The following is a 23,382-nucleotide window of genomic DNA, read 5'->3' as shown; positions in this document are numbered from 1 at the left end:
CTGGTAGTAAACTTAAACAATAGCTGAACTAGATCAGCACGGTTCTGATTATAGATGGCCCACTGAGGAAAGTTACCAGCATAAAAGGGAGACCTGGAAAGGAAGACTAGTGTCATTGGTTCTCCACTGCATTGTGGATTCTCCTAAGTGTTGTTATTTGGAGCCCTTGGTTCTCCTGGAGGAGCTTGTCATGCTCACTTCCCTGATACTAATTCAGCTGTTAATATTGGAGGAGATCAGTACATTGTTGCCAAGAATGACCACAGTTCACTTTGCAGGAGCTCTGGTCCTTACTTTGAGCATAGCTTCCTGGCTCTGGAGGGGAAGATGTGTGCTGTTTAATCTCCAGTAGGATTTTGTCACACTGGCTTCCTGGTATCTACTTAGCTGTTATCCTCTGAGGATCCTGGGACTTTGTTGTTGCTGAGGATGGCTATGGCACTTTTCAGGGGAACCCCGCCCTTATTTTGAGGATTTCTCCTTCACTCCACTGTAGAAATCTCAGCCTACTGGCACAGATCCTTCATCTCACTGGCAGACTTTGTAGCTTCCATTGCTGACCTTGCAGCCTACCCAGTGCAGATCCAAGAAACAGATTTGCATGTGTCATTGTCATGGGCTCTACCTCTCCACCAGGAATCATGGGAGGCATTAATACAGGCTCTAGGACTTCAGCTGGACTCATGCAGGACATTGCTGTGGGATCCAGGCTCTTGGCTGAATTCCCTATGTCTTCAGTGTGTGGACAGATCTCCTGTACTTCTTGTATTTGACTCTGGGTGACTATCATAAAATACTACTATCAATCATGTGCCCTGTATATAATTGTTTTCCTTGCAATCTTTGACTACAACATGGACTTAACTTACAGCTATGCACACAGCTCTGTAAAATGCATACACAGTACACATCATCTGTCATCCACAGAAGAGACATGGTTTTCTAATGGTAGATTACTGGCCAGAGTTTTTGAGCTATGAGAGCCACAGCAGAGATTTCTTTTATAAACAGTTACCACTGGCAAACAATTCAGTGTCAGAAGGGATTCTGAAACTTGTTTACTGGTGTAACTTATTTACCTTTCTTAATGAATCTGTCACTTCAGAGAAGAAAGCCAGTCGTGTTAAAGCTAGAAGATAAAGTGGATTCATTCATATTCAAACTGGAATTACGGGAGTGATGAGTGACTATTCTAATTTTTGACATGTTTCAAACACTGGAGGTTTCCAAAGAGACTGAGCCAGGACTTTCTTCTTTCCAGCTGGTGCATGATCACTTATCTGAGGTGTCAAAGGGTTTAAACATTACTTCCCAATCAAAACAGATTCCAGAAGTAGGAAGGAATGATCTGTAATGCACTTGAGAATAATCCAAGTGAATCAACTTTGTCCTAAAAAGGATCGACTGCCTGAAATAACAAAGGACAGTGGCTTTAAAACTTTGCTAGAGACAGTGGCAAATATCCAAATGCTCCATATTTAAGTCAAGGCAGAATGTCCCAAGACTGCCACAAGAGCACTGAAGAGCCTGCTTCCATTTCCAGCATCTTATCATTGTGAAGCAGAGTTAGCTACAGGAACAGAAAGCGAAATGAGGGTACAGAGCAGGCTGGACATAAGCAACACACTTTGAGTGTCACTGTCTTTCATCACCTCCAGATGAGACCATTGAGCTGCAAGGAAACAAGCTCAGAGCTCCTACTGATCCTGCATTATGGTGAGTTGTACAGTTATTTCTTTATGTACAATGTGATAATACTAGAAAGAAAGTGCACAATAAATGTAATGTGGTTGTATCATAAGGAAAAAACACCAGTGCACCACCGCAGTCTATGAGGGACCATTTTCCATGAAATTTGTCCCGGGTGCCAAAAACATTACAGATCATAGACCTAAAGCATCTCACTGCAAACTCCTGTTACCAGAAAATCTGGAAGTGATCTATTTAGATGGGGTTTCTTGAAGGAAGTTGCTTTCCAGGTGTCCCCGAAGCTGTCTTAGTGCTGTCTCCGTCTATCTCTGTACTAGACACTGAACCTGGAACACAGCTCTGTCACTGAGACAGGGTCCTACTGTCACTCACTCGCACAGACTGGGCTGGAACTTGAAACCCTCCTGTCTCTGACTTCCAGGGTGCTGACATTCCTGGTGAGTGCCACACACCCTGCTCCTTAGTGTCTTCTTAAGTGTTTCAACAGCTGTTTAGTAAGGAGGGAAGGAAGAGATAAATTTGGTGAGCAAATGTTAGAGCTTCAACATTAGCATGGGATGGGCATTCTCCTAAGTTTAAACCTCACCTCATTCTCTCTTGAGATTATATATCGAGCCAGGGAACACTGAGGAAGCTGCCTGGCACCCCAAAGCTCCAATGTGGTAAAGCTGTGGGCTACAAGGGTGTTCTCTCGGGTGCAGTCTTTGCTTTCAATCTAAAGTCACTGCTGTGTACTCAGCACAGGGGGACCACATTGCATTCACATTTTAAAGGCAATTTCAAAGGAGCTCCTGGGCCCAGGGATTTAGTTCAGCAGTACAGCCTGGCCATCGTAAGGTCATGAGTTTGATTCCCGGCACCAAAAAAAAGTTTTAAAAATCTCTAGTGCAGGTAGATTGAAACTCTGCGGTGGGAAGGACTGCCTTTCTGCTTCTGCTCCATCACTTTCTGGTATATGGCTCTATGTTCACTCTTATGCTCCATTTGTCCAAGTAAGTGTCCTCACCTGTAGAGACTATAATAGTTGGCTTTTCCTGGGTGTTTGCTCTGCACTGAGCTTTATTTTAAGCATTTCACAAATGCTCTTTCAGTCACTTCTCGCAGGATGTTGAAAGAAAGCTGCATACATTTCCCTGAATCGAACCAAGTTGGTTCTGCTAATAAACGTCCAAGCTGGGAAAGGAACGCAGGGCTGTCTGCCACAGTCTTACCCTAATTTCCACCTCACATTAACCCAAACCTTTCAGGTGTCCTGTGGGACAGCGGAGGACACATTCTCTGTAACACTTCATAATCACTGTCCTCCTTTCTCCTGGCTTCTGTGCTCTTTCCCATTGCATTTACTGCCTGTGGTTCACAATGTAGCACTCAGTTATGTGACCTATAAAATTATTCTCCTTAAATATCATTTTTATGTCTCCCAAAGAGATCATAATCTCCTAGAGGCCAGGAACCATACCTTAGAGACTTACAGAATTAGAAAAGTAATAGTTTGTGAAATTATCTTTTTTAAAAGAAGCTCAACACTTTGTAAAAGAAATCTTATTTGTGATCTCTGCTCATCTGGCTGAAAACCATTGAGCAATTTAATCTTACTCCTGCAAGTATAAAACAAAAAGTATTGATTTAGTGACATTCATTCGGTGTGTCAGTGGCAGGAATAAAGTGATAATCTATGCTGCCTAATACTCCCTCCATGGTTGCTTTGCCACTGAAATCCTGGGCCTTTTCTGCCTCCCTCAGTGTCTTTGCTGTCATGGTCCTGGTGCAGAAATATCTGGACCAACTTCCCTGACAACTCGGACAGAAGGACTTGTGAAACATACAGTGCCAGGGTGCTCAAAGGAAAAAGAAGTAACAGAGCATCTGCAATGATTGGGATGTTTGCATTCCCCTAAAAAACCATACGCTGACATCCTGTCCCTACACTGGTGGAAGGAGGAGACCAGGCCTCTAGATGGTGACTAAGGCTCACTAAGGAAGAACTCTGAGAGATCGTCAGCCCTTGTGTCACATAAAAGCTCGACAGAAGAAGTTATCTATGAGGTTAAGCCGTCTCAGGACCCTAAATATGCTGTGCTTTGCTCTGGAACTTTCTGGACACCAGAACTATGAAACATAAATTCCTGTTGTTTATAAAACACCCAGTTAATGGTACAGCAGAGCAAATGGACTAAACATGGCAACTATAAAAGCCTTGCCTCCAGGAGTGTGGTAAAGCACAAGGATTGCTATGAATCTCTTCAAGTCAGGCCCCAAGGAATGGTATTAGTACTTTCATATCATAAGCCTTTATTTTAATCTACTGGGGTGTATTTAAGAGATTCAGAGGAGATAAACATTTAATCTTAACTTTTCCAGCATGTTTTTTTTTAATATTTTACTAGCACTTTTTATATTGAAACATTATTACTAATAAAACAACATCGGTCTATCACACTGTTCTCCTTTGCCACGGAAAATCTGAAAATACATAAAAATGTGGAGAAAAAGTGTTGGACATAATCACCTAATCGCTCTTTGTGGCCTGTTTATTTGGTTGAGGAGGAGATTTTGTAATCTGCCTTTTCTACGTGCTTGTATATACATGTATGGCGGGTTCATTCATAATCTTTATCTATTGTTTTAACTGGGAAATAATATACATCCTGCCTTACATCTTACACCATAAAGTTCAGTTTTCAATAGATATTGAATAGTTTTTTAAATATTATTTTAATACATATTATGTTCCACTACATGAATATATTATAATTTAATCAAATCTTTATTAGTGCATACTGAGGTTGCTTCTGGTTTTTTTCTGATAAATAGTAGGTGAAGTAAATGACTATAATGAAAATATTCTGATATAAATAATTGTGTTTGATGCTTTCATTGGGATAAGTTTTTATAAATAAATATTTCCAGGCCTTTTGATACACACTGCCAAATTAACCCCAAGAAAGACCATAACAATTTCATTTCCATCAGCAGTGTACATTTCCTGAGCCATCTTCACAAATGGGTAATGATATATATGTAAATATATAATATACAGGGTCACATATATAAATTTAGTATAATTGGTATCTAATACTCATTCAAATTGGCATCTTTTTAGTTACTCCTAAACTTGAATAAATATTTTGAAAGCTTTACATATACTCTAGTAAAGGCTCTAAATGACCCATACAATTGCAAATCTACACACATGCACAACAATTTCTTTTTGGCAACAGAACTTAAATTCTGTTTTGACTTCTTAGCCAACTGCTATAAATTATAAGTTTTGACTCAAGATAATTTTATTTACCTCCACAAGACACATTTTGTGAATAGGTATACAAAGCTACTTTCTGTCAATGAAACATGAAAACAAATCTACTAGGGTTGAACTTCTGATAGTTATTTCCGGTCTTAAGAAGAAATGGTAAGTGGGAAAGTCTTCTAAATTTGGGAGGTAACAGTGAAACTATTACAGTCTTTCTTGGGGACAACTTGACAGCTTGTATCAAAAGGTCTAGAAATATTTATTTCCAGCAGCTTACCCCAAGATCTGAAGTTTAGAGTTGTTTCAGCAATTTTGAGAGTAGAGAAGACGTAACATTTCCTCTCAGTTATCTTGGAGAAAGAAAACAAGTTCTAAGACATTCCATTCTCCTTTAAAACGATATGGAAATAACTACCCATAAGTATGCACTACGTCTTTAAGATGAAAATAATATAAAATGATAGGGTGTTAAAGAAAAACCTCCAGTTATTTTCTGACCCAAATGCGGAGACAGTGGGGCTACCAAACTAGCCTCTATGGGTTTTGTAAATGCTAATGCATTATAATGAGCTGTCTTCTTTATGTGAAATTTAATTGTTATTCTGAATGCACAGCTCCAACGATATACAGAAATATTAACAAGTCTTTTATGATTAATTTGGGTCAAGGGCAACACAGTACTTAATAGGTTTGTGCGCAAAATCCCTAGGGCAAGCTCCATAATTTATCCTAGCTGTTCTACAGCCCCTAACGTGATTTGGATTTTTTATAATAGAGGCTGAAATACAAAAGAGCTCCTCCTTAGACTCAACAAAAGACCAAACATGTGACATATCCTTCAGATTTATTTCTATCATGAAATTTAAGGTAAACTTGGGATAATCTCTTGAAGATATATTTCCTGGATTTATTACACATTGGCATTATTTTAGCATTATTATTTTCAGTACTACATGAGGAAAAATTAAACATAAGAAGATAAACTGTAATCTTTCTTTAGAGGGTCCCTTAAGTTTTTTCTCTTCTATTGACTTTTACTTTTTTATGCATGATGGGCAAAGCAACCTGATCCAAAGGTGTCTGAGCAAGTAATACAACTTTCCATAATTGCTTCAGTTCAGTTTGATGAGTAATTCTGAGTTCTTCTAAGGAAATATCTGGTCATTTTGAGCATTCTCTACTTCCACCAGGGTGTACCATGGCTCCAGAGATTTCCAATTAACCATGGCATGGACAGAGAGGGAGCAATCTGGCCCTGGTCCAGGGGACACTCAGGTCACCATGGAGATGAGCTATGCCTCTGTAGTGGCCAGGTCCTGCAGCAGCCTGGCCATCCTGGAGGGCTCAGGATCTCCCCACAGAGACCTCTGCTGCCCTCTCTCTCTGTGTCTTGCGCACTCATAGTGCAGCTCTGAAAGCAGGACCCTTCCTTGAAGCGCTGTCCAAGCCTTTGCCTGCATTATTTCCTCAAATCTTTGTCACCCATGACAGCCTAGGGGAATTCTTCTCTAGTCCTAAAAAGAAGGTTTTCCCCTTCCGTTACCTTGTGATATGCTCCCACATGCAGCTCTTTCTGTTCTGCACTAAAGGAGGAACCCTCAAACTTGACTGAACATTAAAAGCATCTGGGGGCTGGGGATTTAGCTCAGTGGCATAAGCACCTGCCTTGCAAGCAGGTTGGTTGTGAGTTCGATCCCCAGTACTGATAAAAATGAAAAAGACAAAAAAAAAAAAAAAAAAAAAAAGCATCTGTAAGTCTGAGCAAATGTGCCCTCAATGCTGCATCACAGCCCTAAACCCAAGGAAATTAAAACCTCTAAGAATAGATCCCAGGCACTGACATCTTATTTTATTTTATATTGTATTTGATTTTTAATGTCTCAACTATTTCTACCTTGAAGTTAGACCTGGCCATCTCCACCTGGATGGATTAAGAATTCTGGAACCCTACTTTTGACACAGTAACACACCTTCTCTGGGGAACAGAACAGGAAGGAAGAGAAACTAATTATCTAAGAGAACGGAAGAAAAATACCAAATAGTCGAAACAAAGGCGAGCATCTCATGACTCCCATCAGACCTGCTAGGCGGGTTTTGGGATATCCAAAGGTACATGGCTTAATTTCACTTTTATTATCTGATCTACCAATAAGTGTTTTCTGATAAACAAATATAGCACTGTAATCTATGACACTTTGGATATGGCATTTTATTATCTTTTTTATTTTAAAAGCAAAACAAAAAAACATAAAAATAATGCAAAATTTTAAAAAATACCAAATTAACATTAATATATTTCATAGTGTCATTTTAAAAGTAATTGTACAGATTATGAGATTTTGAAATAATTGATCAAACATGAAATAATTGCTCAATCAAATATTGAAAACACTGATCTTTTTGACGAACTTACACAGACTAGTAGTTTAGTTGTCCATCTTGCATATATACACTAACATAGACGTGTATCTATATATATATATAATATTTTCCCTCCTTTCTTGTCTCAGTTCCCCTATCCCAGTTGTTCTTTCATTTTGAGCACTTTCCTTCCTTTTCATTATCACAATACCTACCGTACATTTTGGATCTTATTACTCTGTCAGCTGTTTTCACTGGGGAGACAATACAATATTTACACATGTGATTTTCATTTATTTTACTTATGAGTATGGTCTCAAGTTATATCCCCTTACCTCTAAAAGCTTCAAGTTTATCCCTCTTTATAGCCAAGTAATATTCCATTATATAGAAATACCACCTCTTTTTTACCCATTCCTCAGTTGATGGGCACTTGAGTTGCTTCCAAGATTTAACTATTACAAATTGTGTTGCTATATACATGGGTACGTATATATCACCCATGGTATGATGGTGGTATGATGTTTTAATTCTTCTAGAAAGATAGCCAAGTGGAATGGCTGGGCCAAATGGGACCTCCAATCCTAGTTTTTTGAGAAATCTCCACACTGATTTCCACAGTGGTTGAACCAATCTACACTTCCACCAACAGCAGAGAAGAGTTCCTTCTTCCCCACAGCCTTGACAGCATCTGTTAATGGCTGGCTTCCTGGTGACAGCCATTTATAAACTACAGTGTTATGGGCTGAAGGCCCACAGACTGTGTGCGATGCACAGTGATTCTATTCAGCTTGAGGGTTGATGCATCTTGTCATCTTCACTCGCCTGCTGCCTGCTTACACCTGCTTTCCTCTTCACCAGCATCACCTCTTCAGAGACTCAAAGTCAAGTCGATGTCCAGCAACTTGCCCCTAAGGTGAACCAACAGCCAAAACTAAAGACAGTCATCCAAAGCAAACACAAGGTGTGTGCTCAGAAGACAAGGGCAATCCGTGAATAATTTAGGACCTGACATTATCAAGTTAGAGAACGTTCTATTTAGTTCCACATCTTATGCCTCTGCTCAGAGAGAAAATTTCAAGCATCCCACGATGGAAAATGTTCTCTACTTCATCACCTCTGGGCAGAAGCCGTGCTCCAGAAACCTCACCTAAACTTTCCAACAACTCACTCTTACTCCGAAGGCATTTAAACAGTTGCCTAACCTCTTTGCATTATGAGGTGCTTAATGCAAGCTGTTAAATTAATAGACTATTGTATCTCACTCCTTAAGCCTTCTCTGTTTCTAATATATGTTTCTTCCAAGGTGTGCTCCATGCCAACATCAAGAGAATAAAAACCCCTTTAGTGAGGTAATAGAAATCACATGAGACATTGTTATCTCACTCTTTCCCTTTATGTCTTGCCTCCATAGGAAATTTTTGGCATAAAAATGAGTGCTTACCCATTTCCGTCAAACACCTGTCTTACTGCTGCACACTTTCCTTGTAAATCACAAGGACCCTGCTTTCAAACTGCCTGCATCGCTAATGATAACATCTTATCAAACAGCCAAAGCATGAGGGGTTTACCTGGAATACAGGAACATTAGAGGCCAAGAAATCAGCAGACTGACCACTCCAGAAACTAAAAGAATATGGGAAAGAACCAACCCCATAAAATGCTAATTGGTGACTTTTCCAGTTACAAACTTTATAGCTAAGGAATCTCTTACAGGGGATGAATTGATCCAAGCTCAAACTAATTTCAAGGCCAAAACACATCCTCCATTGTCAAAGGCCAAATGCTTCCATCGTGGAAAACCTACGGAGCCCAGGTGCACAATACATCAGGGATTTTCAGTTTTAAATTCTAAACAAAAGTGCTCCATTTTATACTCTTGAGCATTATTATCCTATAGATACAATGTTTTTGGACATACTGGTGATTGAACCCAGGGCTTTGCACTGAGCTACATCCCAAATCATTTATTAAAAAAAAAAAGTGGGTTTTTTTGTTTGTTTTGTTTTTTTGTTTGTCTTTTTGAGGTCAGGTCACTAAGTATTTCAGGCTGACTTGAATGCACTCTGTAGCCCAGGCCTCAAATTCACAGTGCTCCTCCTGCTTCAGTCTCCCAAGTGCTGGGATTACACATGTGCACCACCACACCTGGCCATTTAATTTTATTTTTTTAATTTTGAGTCAAGATCTCATAAACTGCCTAGGCTGGGCAATCCCCCATGTATAGACTTCCCAAGAATGCCAGGATCACAGAAGTATGCTCAGCTATTCTTTTTATAATCTTATAATCTTTATAAGAAAATGTAACTGAGTAAAGGCTGCAGTTCCTTATCTGAATACCTCACTGGCTTTCCCCTCCAATTCTATGCTTAGCCCGGAATCTTTGGTTCTGCTGTCAGTGGGATCAGGAAAGGCTCTCTTCCCTGCAGTTTGTCAAGGAGTAATAACCACAGACCATTAAACATCCAACACGTCACTGAAACTCTTCTAAGACTGTGAAGAAGGATTAGTTTAACAAATAGAGTACTGAAAATTTAACATCTGAAAAAAATCTTTATAACACTGTATAGCTATTACACACCTCATTTATCACATAAACAAGTTACCTCAGGGAAAAGGTAATTTTTTTGTTTGCCAATAAGGAAATGGGTGAGGATCGTATCTACGTTGGGGAATAAAGCATAGCTGATCTAGAAGCTTACTTTGTGGATGCCAAAGTACACTTCAGAATTCCAGAGAATCAGTCTGGTTAACTACTAAAGTGTTGAACAGAGGACACTTTTGGAATTGACACTAGAGGAGAAATAACTACCTAAGACATTACTTATCCTTTAGGACCCTTTTCCCTCATTCACAATCCTCAATAGATCTGTTGATTTGTTTTACAGTGAGACAGGGTCTCACTGTGTAGTGCAGATTGGACTTGAACTCACTAGGTACCCCAGGCAGGCTGTGAATTCACTGCCTCAGTCTCCCAAGTGCTTACATCACAAGTGTGTGCCACCAAACCCAGCTCACCTGTCCCCATTCCTAAGGGATTTCTGTAAATCCTAACCTGATCCAGGCACAGCTGACAACCTGCTTCGGTAATCCAATAACTCCCCTGGGCTTGCAAACCATCATCATCATCACCAATACTTTATCTTTACAATCAAGGGTCTTATTCCTACTGGATTCTGTTTATTCTCCCTGCCACTATAGTACTTTCCATAATTTGTTAAATATTGCAACTATTTTCTGAATGTTCATCTGTTACTGACACGGGATTCATCAACAGCTCTTCAGGTCCTCACATCCAAAGAAACTCTGTTTGCTAAGACTCTGTCCAGTATGAGTCCCTACAGAATGCATTAGACTCTGTCATCAGCAGCTCCTGTTTCTCTCCAGAACATGTGCTAGGAAGGCATTTCTTCATTCCTTTGTTCTGGGACAGACCAATGACTAGCATTAGTCAATGGGTTAGGAGGGAAGTTGCCCACTTTTGGCCAGAACATTTCATGCTTTCAGGCTCTCTTTCCTGTCTTGGAGGTGGACAATTTTCCCCATAGGAACTGCTCTATCAGAACACACTCCAGTGTAGCTATAAACAGAACACTCCTGTTGATCAGTGGTAGACAAATACCACAGCAGGAACTACCAGTGTTATGTTAAGTTGCTCCATATTTAAGGTGCTGGTTACTGCAGAATATGCTATCATGACTTGATGTCATACTCAGTATCTTCACACGTATTATTCCTAACTGACGTTCACACTAGTTTTTAGGTATGGCAGATATGGACAACATTCCATAAATGAAGTTTTGAGAAGCAAAGGATCTGCACAAGGTCCTTTAGTTTTATGCATTGTTTAACTCAGCAAATACTAGTTGAATTCTGTATGACATACAGTGTGCTAGGCAGTCATGAGATAGCAGGAAACAAAAGAGCAAAAGATTCCTGTTCTCAGAGTTTAAATTCTAGTGAAGAGAGACAAACAAAAACCACTTACAACTGAGACAATTTAAGGGCTGATAAGTAGCTCAGAGGTAGAGGATTTGGCTAGTATGCATGAAGTAAGGCCCTCAGTCTGAGGGTGAACACACACACACACACACACACACACACACACACACACACACACCACAAATCTTAGGCAGACAGTGATGAGATACACTGAGAGAAATAAAGTCAAGTAGTACAGCGTTGGGAAAACATGGGTGGCTATTTATACTGACAAATCAAAGCCTCTCTGTGTCACTGTTAGCCGCTTCTAGGCGAAGATCTAAATGTTAAGAGCAGGCCTTCTACGTAAATATCAAGACAAAAAGACTTCCGAGAAGGGGCAACAGTGCATGCAAAGAAACTGAGGAAGAAGAAATGTTTTAAATGGAGAAGACAAGTTGTAGGGTCATCGTCTTGTAATGAGAAAAAGCAAAATGGTACAAGAGAGAGGCAGAGAGGCAGAAGGGGGGAATCACTTGGTGCTATAAGTCAAAATAATAAAGTAAGGATTTGATTTCCTGTGTGGTGAGACATGTGTCAGTGTCTCAAGCATTTGTGTGATTTCTATTTTTTAAAAGGTTGCTCCGACTGCTATGTGAAGAATGGAATATAGTGGAGTTGGACTAGAGTGGAGACAACTGCAAAAGTCCTCTGGGGTGATAACAGGGGACATGGAAAGAAGTGGACAGGATGAGAAGCACAATCAACAAGGCGGATGACACAGCAATCAAATCTGTCCACGAGGGAGGAAGAGTAATCAAGCAGAACCATTGGACTCCCATGTTAAACTGGGCAAACCTTCATTTGCTGAGATGGGAAGAGTTTTAAGAGAAGATTTGCATATGTGGGAAGAAATTAAAGTGTCTGTCCTACACATATTCCATATGAAATGCTTCCTTACACATCTGTATGTAGACATCAAGCTGAATCTATGACTCAGAAGCTCTGGAGAAAGATCGGAACTGAAAAGAGAAATTCAGGTGTCAGCAACAGCGGAATCCTACTCAAATCAAAAGATTTACAAAAGCACCTTAAAAATACAGGTGACAAAGAGCAGGAGTCATGTCAACGTGCTCCCTCTTGGGGGGAGGAGTGTGTACCCCTCATTAAGGGGAAAGGGAATTTACCGCAGATCTCAGAGTCAGGAGGGAGGTTCACAGGGCACACTGCACAGTGAAACAGTGGATGAACTTCACATTAAAAACTTCTATTTTATTTACTTCTGTGGTGTTGTTTTGGTTTCTGTGTCTTGGCACTGGGAATCGAACTCACAACCTCACACTTGCCAGGCAGGTGCTGCTGCTGGCTGTCTCCCGCCCAACACTCCTGTTGTAAAAAGTCCTCTCCTCCCTGTTTCCTTTGGGTCTTTTTCACCTGTGCTGTCCCAGCACCCAGCCTCTCGCTCTCTGACGGGCCTCCATCTTGTATGCCCTCTCCCCAGATTTTCCTCACCGTTGTGATTTCTAACTTTTTCTATTTCCTCCTAGGCAAATACACCTACATGGCCAACAAAACAAAAAGCTGTGTGATGCTGGTTTTTTCCCCCCACAGGGCTATTTATTCTTTTCCAGTGAAGAAGGGGTGCTTGGCTACCTTGCAGGATCCATGCTTTTGTCTTTTATTCCAAACAGCACATTTCACTTCCTAAAATAATGCTGGAGCCAGCTCCTCAGATAACACGTTTCCCATCCTGTTCCACACACAGACTACCAGGTGGAGACCTGTCTTTTGCAGGAGTTTAATAAGTACACAGGGTTTCCCAGCCCCTTCACCAAGGACACAAGAGCAGGGGTGGCACACTGAAGTCACCTCAGCCTGCCTTCATCTCATTTAGTGAGGCTCATGATGTGGAGCTATTGTTCGGGGAGACAGTCAGCAGCTTTGTGTCATCTTGGGGTCAAGCTGAGTTATGAGCTTCATTTACTAGTGAGAAGAGTGACAGTTACCAGTAACCACACAGGTTTTTACAACATGTTTGTTTACTGGTCCCATGGAAATTTAGCCCTTAAGATGTCATCTCTCTCATGTATTCCTAACGGTCTTAACAGCAGTATAGAGAAGAGAGGGAGATGACAGCTGGCCTCACGTAGCCCTCAGAATCCTGCTCCCTCTGAGCTTTCCCGTCCTTTCCCTAAACAGCAGCAACTTAGAACGCAAAACAGGAAACATCAGAAGAATCGTGTATGATTCTTTGACTTCTCCAACTTTCTATGTTTCTGCAAAGATCATTCAGAGAAAGAAATTAGGTGGCACCACATTCCCAGGGAAGAATGCAGTTTCATACGACAGTGCTAAGACAAAAAGAGTCAGGAGTCAGGGAAATACCTTCACAAGAATCCCAAATTGTATTACTTTACAGTGTTAATGAGCATTTAAATATATTTGACCCAAGCAAAGAAAGACCTGCAATCTTCTACTATCCTTAACCAACATCAGGTTGATATCTGCAGATACATGACTGGGAAGACATTGGAACTACAAAGCTAATGCCCACCAAGACCTCCTCTGTTCACAGAGTGCTCCAGGTCAGTCTAAGCACAGTGACGGAAGGAGAAGAGGTGGGAAATGACAGCAAGAAAATATAAAGCAGCATAATCTTGAGTGGCTCCCACATGCCTGATATGTGACCAACAAGCACTCTTGCCGCCTACTTCAAGGTAACGCTTATCTTTCTCAAAGTTCATTTCTCACATAGAAAAACACTTAATTATAATGGAAGGAAAAATGTTTGAATCTTTCTATTTTTTGAACTGGTAGCTTTAAGCTCCTTGGTGTTACCACAGGCAGCTAAGACTTCAGTTTCATCACACCCCCAGACATGTACACACACAGGTACACAGGCGGAAATACTGGGTGTGGAAATCAGTTATGCAGACAAACATTCTCATATTATTAGTTCCTTTTCAGAATGCGAGGGTGGAATTATGGAAGAGAATTTTAAGTAAAAGTATTTTTGTATACTAGGTGCTAGTGTAACAACACAGACATGGCGCAGAGAAGGGACGAATTAGAAAACGTTTTGTTGCACTCACCTGTGCAAGAGAAGTCATCTACACGAATGTAACCCGGGATACAGTCACAGCGATATAAGCCTGGCAGGTTGACACACACAGTATTGGCATGACAGTAATGCATCTTAGCAGCGCATTCATCAATATCTGGAAAGAAAAAAAAAGAAACAATATCTGTTTAGTCAAGTAACTGAACCACAGTGCGATCATCTTACAGAGAAATTACAAAAGGCGAATGCTCACTGAAGAGGAAAAAAGAGATACAGTAAAACCAAAACCCAAGCACAAATTAAGTGATGCATTAGATCCTATCCTGAGTGAAAAGCACTTCTAGGAAAATGTGTAACAGTGAAGAGTCCAAGAAGGATGAAGACAAAATCAGTTATTCATCTCTCACCAAGGAGGTGATTGTGCTTAAATGTTCAAAATCAAGGAGTTCTACATCCCAAGAGTTTATACCAATTAATATTTTTTTGGGCATCTACAGCACATGGGAAGCCTTTATCAGACATATCAAGGGAATCTAACCCTTCTCTGCTCATGTGTTCTAATCCATCTGTTACAAAATGATGCTGCACCCAGTTCTTCCTCTGTTGTGAACAGACAGCAGCTGTGTCTGAGGCAAATCAGTGCCTTTCATCCTCCCATCTGGGGACCCAGCCCTTGTGAAGCATAACAGGCTGACTTCCACAAAAACTTCTATTCTCTTTGGCACAGAGGCCAGAGTATCATCTTTTTTTTTTTTCATAAAAGTTTATGATACAAACTGACATAACTTACAACTTTAAGTCGAGAGAATATTTTTCTGGAAATTATGTGTTCAAAAATGGATCTAGGTTCATTTTATTGAAATTGCTGATAAAAGATGGAGACAGAGGCAGATTATAGCTGGGAATCCAAGGTGGGAAATGTGAGCTCTGTGTGTAGCTCAACTATTCGATGGCCAATGACTTGCACTTACTCTCCGGAATCCAGGATCCCCATCAGTTTGATCTAAGGGTCAGTTCTGATTCTAAGGTGTGTATCTTTGAAGACATCATCCAAGTTGATACACATGCAAATCCTTGAACAAACTAAAAACACCTATAAGTTTTAGAAAATCACTGTTCAGAGAACTTAAATACCTGATGCAAAATTAGCCACCACACTCAGATTGCTGTACTTTGTGTTTGAACTCATAGACCAGTATCTTATTCACTATGATTTACTTCAAAACACTCCCTAAAAATGGCAATTACTCAATAGTGTTTCAGTGAATATAATCACCAATGTCCTACCATCCTTAATACATAGAAAGTAAGGATAAAAATGACTACATTGGGTCATTAGAAAACTCACAAATCTATTTATTTTTAAGAGAAAAGTACATTGATTTATTTCCTAATAAAACACGCTGATATAGCAGCAGACCATTTTCAGTGTAAAAGATTTGTAGGGCTATAAATAAAAACTACTGTTGTGTCATTGAGATCTTAAAAAGAGACCCGCAGTTAGCAAGAGTCTTGTAACCATGATATGAGACACAACACTAGAAATTAATGACAGGACTCAGGTAATCAACAACTTCCTGTGCTGGTCTCCATCTCACAGTTGAGTCCAGGGAACCCAACCCAGAGCCAGAATCCTGAGGGAAGCAAGGAATTACTGCAGTGATGATGCTGGAACACACAAGTTAAAAGATGGAATCACAGAGTATTAAGATTAAGGGACAGAGAAGGGCAGAAAGAATGAAGTACTGGGAGTGACAGTTTGGATACCCAGGAGGAGCCAGGTGTTGGGAAAGTTTGGTCTGGATTAGTGATGTCCATAACATCTCACCCATTTTCAGAGAACACAAATGAACCTCTCTACTCTCTCTTAATAAAAGCCTGACCATATGACTGAGCATGGAATCTGAGCACAGGCACTCAGGTATCACTTCTAGATAGAAAGGTCAGAGCCAACATCTGGCTTAGCACATTTTCCTATCCCTGTCTTCCACATCACAGAAGTGCAGAGTTGAACAGTCCTTCCTGCTGGGGCTCTAGGTGAGAAACAGGCCACCAGGCCGGACTGATGAACTTGTTATATGACCTAGAAATGTATTCTTGTGGAGTTAAGCCATTGAGCCTCCTCTTACTACTACAAAGGTAAATATGAAAGGCAACTCAAAAAAAAATTCACAAAGATTGATCCTAAAAGGTGAATCAAAATTCACCAAGTAGAGAATGAAGATGGGTACCCAGAAGGACACTTTGGAGACTAAATTTTTCTCTGCAGATTTAGGAAAGGGGAGAATCACTTAATCATGACTCCCAAAGAATATTAGTGAAGCTGCTACTAAGTCCAGAGGCAATGTGATGAACAAAATGCCAACCTAGGTTTTAACTGCCTAACAAATTATTGAAACAAACCTACGACAATTTCAAGCAAGGACATGACACACTTTAACAAGGGGAGTTGACCTCCAGGAGGGTCAGAGACAATTTGCTCTGGAAATGATGCTCCATCTGTGATCTAAAATAGAAGTGAAACAGAGAAAGGGGAGAGAAACAACACAGCAAACAGAGAAGAACGTTCCAGAAGACTGGTTACAGGCAGGAGCTGTGCCTATTTGAGATGTAACTTGAAAGACAAGATCAAGACACAGGTACTGGTGGCTACGTGTAGAAGCCCAAACTTTCATCAGGCCAGGAACACAATCTGATTTCTGTTTTTAAAGTATCACTCCACCTGCAGTGAGGCGAATGGATTGAGCAGCACATGCTAAAGGATAAATTATGTTGGTCTTTCACTCACAGGAACACAGTCACACACAGGTCTGCCTTGCACTGCTGAGGGGCCCAGCCATTCTTCAAGATGAGAGCCTTGGCAGGACTTGCCTTGAAGGCAATTCAGTCTTCACCCACAGGCCACAACTGGTGAGCAGGCTGCTGACAGCAATGGCTGTGTCTCTGTCAAGGATCCTTGTCTGCTCCTCCCAGAGGACCATCCTTTGGTCTCTGTGCAACCAACCACTGAGAGTCCCCAGCTCACCCGGGTTTGAAGAAGTTACTTAGTCTGATGCAAATCAAACAGGTCATCCCCTTGTTTCATGGCACTCTAAGGACTTGAATCAAGATATTTTAAAAAAAATAGACAAAGAACTGCTTAGAAAACCTCAAGGAGAACTGCTCACATAGATTTAATCCAATCTTTGCTCTCTGTGAACCATCCCAGACCCGGTGGTCATACATCCTTGCTGCTCACATGGTTTGGCTCAGAGTATGTTTGGTTTCCAGTTCATACCATTTGTAATTTTGGCAGAACTAAAATAAAGCCAAAAAGCTGAAAAATGCACCAGAAAATTAAAGTGCCATGATCTTATCTTTGCTGCTTATCCTTCATCAAGCAAGCACATTGTAAGTCACAGCCCAGTATAAATGGTGAGTAACAGACAGGGGAAATTCATTCAGCTGAGTCTCCAGAAGATGAAAGAAATGGTAGAAACTGCAAACTCATGGTTTCAGAATAGGGAAAAGGGTGGCAGAGTGACAGATTCACCAAAATAAAGATTGCTTCTTTGTATCAGAAGATGTAGCCCAGCAGATAGTTTCAACAGGATTCAGGAGTGCTTCAAAAAGGAATATGATTACAAGAGTCAAGACAGAATTAACATCTTCAGAGGGCTGGGCTGCATGAAGAAAATGACCTCCAGAAGAGAACACACTGATTTTTAAAATGAGCTAAGACAACGCTGCTTTATGTTCACAGAAGTAGAGAGACTCTGAGAGGTAATGGATAATTACAAAGTAGGGGAAAAAGAGCACAGCTTCCTGCTGGAAGAATGAACCAATGTCAGCGACAGAGATCGGGTGGCCACAAAGTCATGGGGACTGTAACCACAGACCTGAGCTAACTCCTGGGTGCTGTACAGGGGGCCGAGGTGCTGCCTCTCTCAAGGTGATGCTCACCTAGACCAAAGGCAAGACAGGTCCAAGCCTGAGGCTGGAGTCCAAGAAGGATGTCAAATCCACTCAAGTCCAGTCTCAAGCTAAACATCTGAATCATCACTCCCTACAAAAGAAAAAATGTTCTAGGAAGAACCACAGTGAGCTTAGCATCTTACAGAAGGACGGGCTGACTTCAAAGGCACCTCTTTAGCTACAGGGTTAGTAAGATCAGCAAGCAGCTAAACAGCCCATACTTCGTACACAGAACAGAACAAGAAACAGTGCCTGGTACCTGATATTCAAAGTACTTGTCATTTTTAGGTGTCAGATACTCGGCTAGGGACTCTACAGCAAACATTTCAGAACTCAACTTAATCAGGACTACTCTAGAAGATCGGTATCCCCATGCCAAGATGGATAAACTGAGTCTCAGCGATTCTTAGACAACTTAGAACCCAAGGCACAAAACCATTCAGCAGAAAACTTGGACTTGGATCCAGGAAGTCCACCTCCAAAGTTGGCGCTGTTTCTGCTGTGCCAAGTTTTGACCCTGAGTGACACTGCAGAGCTGTGGTGATGCTCTCTATGTCCCAAGGTGCCATGATAGCTACAAAACCAAGCAGACTTCCTAACTCCCACGCCTGTGTGCAGCATCCTCAGAACATTTATTCCAGATTATTCCTGGTTAAGGCAGTAGTGTGGCCCCATCCACCACTGCTTCCTCAGCTCTTCTAATCAAATTCCAACATTTTCACACATTGGGCTCCAGTAACCTCAGGCCCCTGAGCAGGCAGATACAGGCATTCTGTTTGCAGCAGGAATGCACAGTCTGACACAGTGCCTTTCACAGGAGCTTGGTGTCTCCTATAGAATAGGAAATTAGTAACAGAAAAGTCTAGGTTTTTATAATAGTGCTAAATATTGCTAAATAAACATTTATAATCCTTATTGCTGTATATATCAACTGGAGTGTAATGGTAGTCCAGTTGTAATTTATTCTTATAAATTGCTTGTCACCTTAGAAATACCAGAGCTCATTGTCTGGTGGTCTTTTGAAGTAATGAAAGCACATGATTTATGTCCTCAGGATGGCAAAGTACTTTGTTTTCACTTTTAAAAGGTGTATTTACGGACTTCACAATGAATCTTGATGTGACATAATAGTTCTACACATAGCATCACCTACAACCCGCACAGACATTCAGAGCAAACTCAGACCCAAATTTAGCATCAGTGTCATTAAATTAAAGTGCAGAGTCTGGAGAGCATACAGAAGTGTGTGTAAAGAATCCTCTTTGCATAAAATAATGTGATTTATTCAGACTTAATAGGGAAGAATTTCCTATAAAAATACAATGGAGGGGGCTGAACAGGGGGAGTGTCATACACTATTCTTAGTGTAAATTTAAAAGGAAAGCAGAGTGCTGGTGAAAACCAAGTTACTGGGCCCTATTCTGTCCTAACAGTCCTTTGCATTCCATCTCATTTTGCCTACCAACCCCAGGGAAAACCCTCACACGCGACTGTACAGTACTTAGAATTCCATCCAACTAAGGCCCCTTGATCCCAAGCAGCACACTTGTCCTTCACTGATTGTTGGACAGAAGGCATTGGAAATGACACTCAGAAGTCACACTAACTTCTCATTGTTTCTAAGTAGCTAACTGTAGGTTTGGGCGGATCATGTTTTTCTGTAGATCGTGGTTTTCCAGTGTATAAACTGAGAGCTGGACCGGAAGGCACTTCACCCTGGTGTGATACTCTGCACACAGTCTGATGTTTCTGTCTCCTCATCGTAGAAGCTTCCACTGGAACAATTTCTCCTGAGCCATCCCCTCTCCACGCAGAAGGCTGCAGACAGCCAGAGGCCTTCCCAAAGACACAGGTCATAAAAACTATGTCTAGGTCACATGAGTAGGCATTTTTCCAGAAAATTGAGAGCAACTAGGATGAGCAAACAGATACTCACACAACAGCGCAACTCTGAACAAGTTTTCTAGGGGGTGGTAAAATGATCTGCACAGCAGTTTTACCAGACTGATCTAATTTTGCAGAGATCTGTAGGCAATAAAAACATGGCGGTGATGGCCAGTTGGTAGGTGTATCAGAACTATCAATACATTCCATTGTGACTTGGGATATTTTCTAAAGTTTATGCCCACATAATTTTTTTATTTATTAGTTTGCAATGCATGGTGATTATATTCATCATGAGCAATGGACACAAGTGTACATTATAGCGTAATTCTCTTTTTATGCCCTATTCTTGCCCCTCCCTCTTTTTGTAGTACTGGGGATTGAACTCACAATCTTGTGCTTGCTAGGCAGGTGCTTACACCACTGATCTAAATCCCCAGCCCTATTCTTCCCTTGTTTCGCTGTTCCTTTCAACTCTTGATCCCCTTCCCATTTGCAAAACTCTGTTTCCATCATTTTACTCCTTCAGTTCTTTCTCTCCATACCTCTCCCTCCCCCACTTCCATCTCTAATTCCCCATCTATTTGAAAAGAACTCCCATGTGTGTATATTACATATGCATATAAGAGAAACCATGTGATATTTAAACCTGTGTGTCTGGCCTATTTTATTTAATGTCATGTTTGCATCAATTTCTCTACAAATGCCTCAAATTTATCTTTCTTCATGGCAGAGTAGTGTTCCATTGTGTAAAAATAGTACATTTTCTTTATCCATCCATCTGCTAATGGGCATATATGTCTCTAAGATCTAGATATTATAAATTCTACTGCTAGAAACACAGGTGTGCATACAGCGCTCTAATAGAATATCTCTCTTTCAATAAGAAACTTAGATGAAAACCTAGGTCAAAAGAATTTTCTATTTTTCACTTTTTTAGGAATCTTCATACTGATTTCCACAGTAGTTATGATAGTTTTCATTTCCATCAACAATATAGAAGAGTTTCTTTTCCTCCACATCCGCACCAGTATTTGTTATTATTTGATTTCTTGATGATAGACATTCTTTCTGGAATAAGATGGCATTTCAATGCAGTTTTAATTTACATTTCTTTATGTGAGCTGTTGGGAGCTATTTCAGCTGAATACATTTGCAGGGCTGTGGTATGGCCAGGGTAGCAGAACTGAGAACAAAGAAACACCTCAAAAAAGGCAAGATAGGCCACAGCTGAGGACACAGGGCTCTAACCCCAATCAATACGATAGAGATCGCAGCTGCAGGCATTTCACTCCTGTAGTGAAGGTCACCTGGAGACTTTCTCCTAAGATGCTTCTCCTACCCTAACAGAGCCTGTCACTTGGAAAGTCTTTGAACCACTTCCAAGGTCCTGCTCAGGTTTCCTGTGTTTTCTTCTCTAACCCCTTCCTTATTTGAAAACTAAACTAACACAGGCCTCCCAGAGACATGCCTTGTGTTAGCCCCCAGAGTCTTGAATTCTGGGTCCTGATGTTCCTGGAGCACTAAAATCATGCCACTTGGTTCGTTTATTTAAGCCTTCATGATACATGCTTGGGAACTTGGCCACGTTCCCTAATAGTGATCTGTAACACTAATGTTCTATGACAGTGAATATGTTCTCCACACTACAATGCAGAAAGAGGCACACAGGTCACTTTATCTTTTTCCAAACCAACATAATTAATAATCAGAATGATTCCTAATGTAAAGTAAAGGGCACTAAGTCATTATGATGTCTCAAAGTAAGCAAGTCAACTGCAATAAACATAGCACTTTAGGGAGCAGGTTGATAACAGACAGTACAGGTGTAGGAGTAGCAACTTATGGGCAACTTTTGTGCTTTCAGTTTTGCAGAGAACATAGAATTTGTCTTTCAAAATGTATTTAAGTTTCAATCCCAGTGTGGTAGACAGAATACGGACTCCTTCTATAAATGGGAAGCTAGAGACCAAGAGAAAAATTTTGACTTGTCCAATTACCCAGATGAACACTAATTCCAGAAAGAATGTTTATCCAGTGTTCTAAAATTGTATTTCTTTCCTAAATTGAGGGGAGAAACATCTAATGCCTACACAACCTAGAAATGCAAAACAAATGCCTACAGAAGCCAGGTTAGAAATAAAGACCTAAGTTCTTTCTTATGACAAAGATATAAGGTCTTTCATAACAAATGAGGTCTTTCTTACAATAAATGCTACTTCCCTCCAATGGTGGGAAAACAGCAGGAAGAGTGTGGACTGTAGGGAAATGGAGCTCCAGTCTAATACCGCCATGAAAAAGCAAGGAGACACTGCCCCCTCATTACTGGTGGTGCACGAGGAAGAGCTTGAAGGTTAAATGTTTGCTAATACATTTAATAGTTACAATGCAATAAGGTGCTACTATGCAGAATGAGGGATACACAACACTATGTATTTCATCTTCGTCTTACAGATGGATAAATAAAAGCATAGAAACATACAGTAAATCATCAAAGCTCAATAAGCAGGAAGTGGACCTCTTGTTCCAGGGCATCAATTTAGGAGCATGGCTCCAGAGTCTGCACCCTTCACACTGAAATCCTGCCTCTCAAAAATTGCGTACTATGAATCTGATCTTTGTAATAACCTAAAAATTCCAGGACCAATTTTCCCCCTAAGTAAATTATTAGATAACTGCTAAATACTGAATTGTGTTGCTCCAAAATTCACATATTGAAGCCCTACTTCCTAATAAGGTGGCACTGGCAGAAGAAAGCATTGAGAGATAATTAGGGTTAGACAGACCATAAGTATCCAGAAATCTATGTATCATCTCAAAACATTAAAACCATCCTACTACAGGGATACACATATTTATAGTAGCAGAGTTTCATAATAGTTAGATCTTGGAAACAGCCTCTATGTCCATCAGCAGATGAACAGATATGGAAAATGTGGTAGGTACAATGGATCATAACTTGCCATAAAGAAAGATCAACTTGGGGCATTGATTTGTGAATGTATGCAACTGGAGAACATAAAGTTAACTGAAATAAGTCAGACATACACGCTTAAATATTACATCACTTCCCTTATATGAGAGTCTCTCTATTCAAAAAAAGAGACACAGATATACAGATAAAATTCACACTAGAAAATAGATAAATAGGAAATAGGGAAAAATTCAAATAATTTTCCATACTAGTTAGTTTAAGCGTATTCAAAAGAAAATTTTGTGTTACTATCCATTTCTTCTT

The 23,382-nt window shown here is 40.4% G+C and overlaps 1 protein-coding gene across 2 annotated transcripts in view; it reads right to left on the bottom strand.

Moving 5' to 3' along the window:
* The window catches only part of LOC100728849 (protein kinase C-binding protein NELL1-like), a 510,642-nt gene that overhangs the window by 204,209 nt on the left and 283,051 nt on the right, over window positions 1-23,382 (bottom strand). The window contains exons 13-14 of one of the 2 annotated variants that reach the window (XM_063256785.1): window positions 14,338-14,463; window positions 7,295-8,235 (exon numbers count right to left, since the gene is read on the bottom strand). In XM_063256785.1, the coding sequence (XP_063112855.1) occupies window positions 8,210-8,235; window positions 14,338-14,463 (152 nt within the window). In that variant the 3' untranslated portion in view covers window positions 7,295-8,209. Of the gene's footprint in view, window positions 1-7,294; window positions 8,236-14,337; window positions 14,464-23,382 lie in introns of those variants that run through there. The other variant, XM_063256784.1, reaches the window with a different exon arrangement.

This window comes from Cavia porcellus, unplaced genomic scaffold, assembly GCF_034190915.1.
Source record: "Cavia porcellus strain 051 isolate PalLab524CR breed Dunkin Hartley unplaced genomic scaffold, mCavPor4.1 scaffold_9, whole genome shotgun sequence".
In the NCBI taxonomy this organism is placed as follows: Eukaryota; Metazoa; Chordata; class Mammalia; order Rodentia; family Caviidae; genus Cavia; species Cavia porcellus.
Note: the sequence above shows the minus strand (reverse complement) of the source record. Positions and strands in the feature narration are given on the sequence as shown.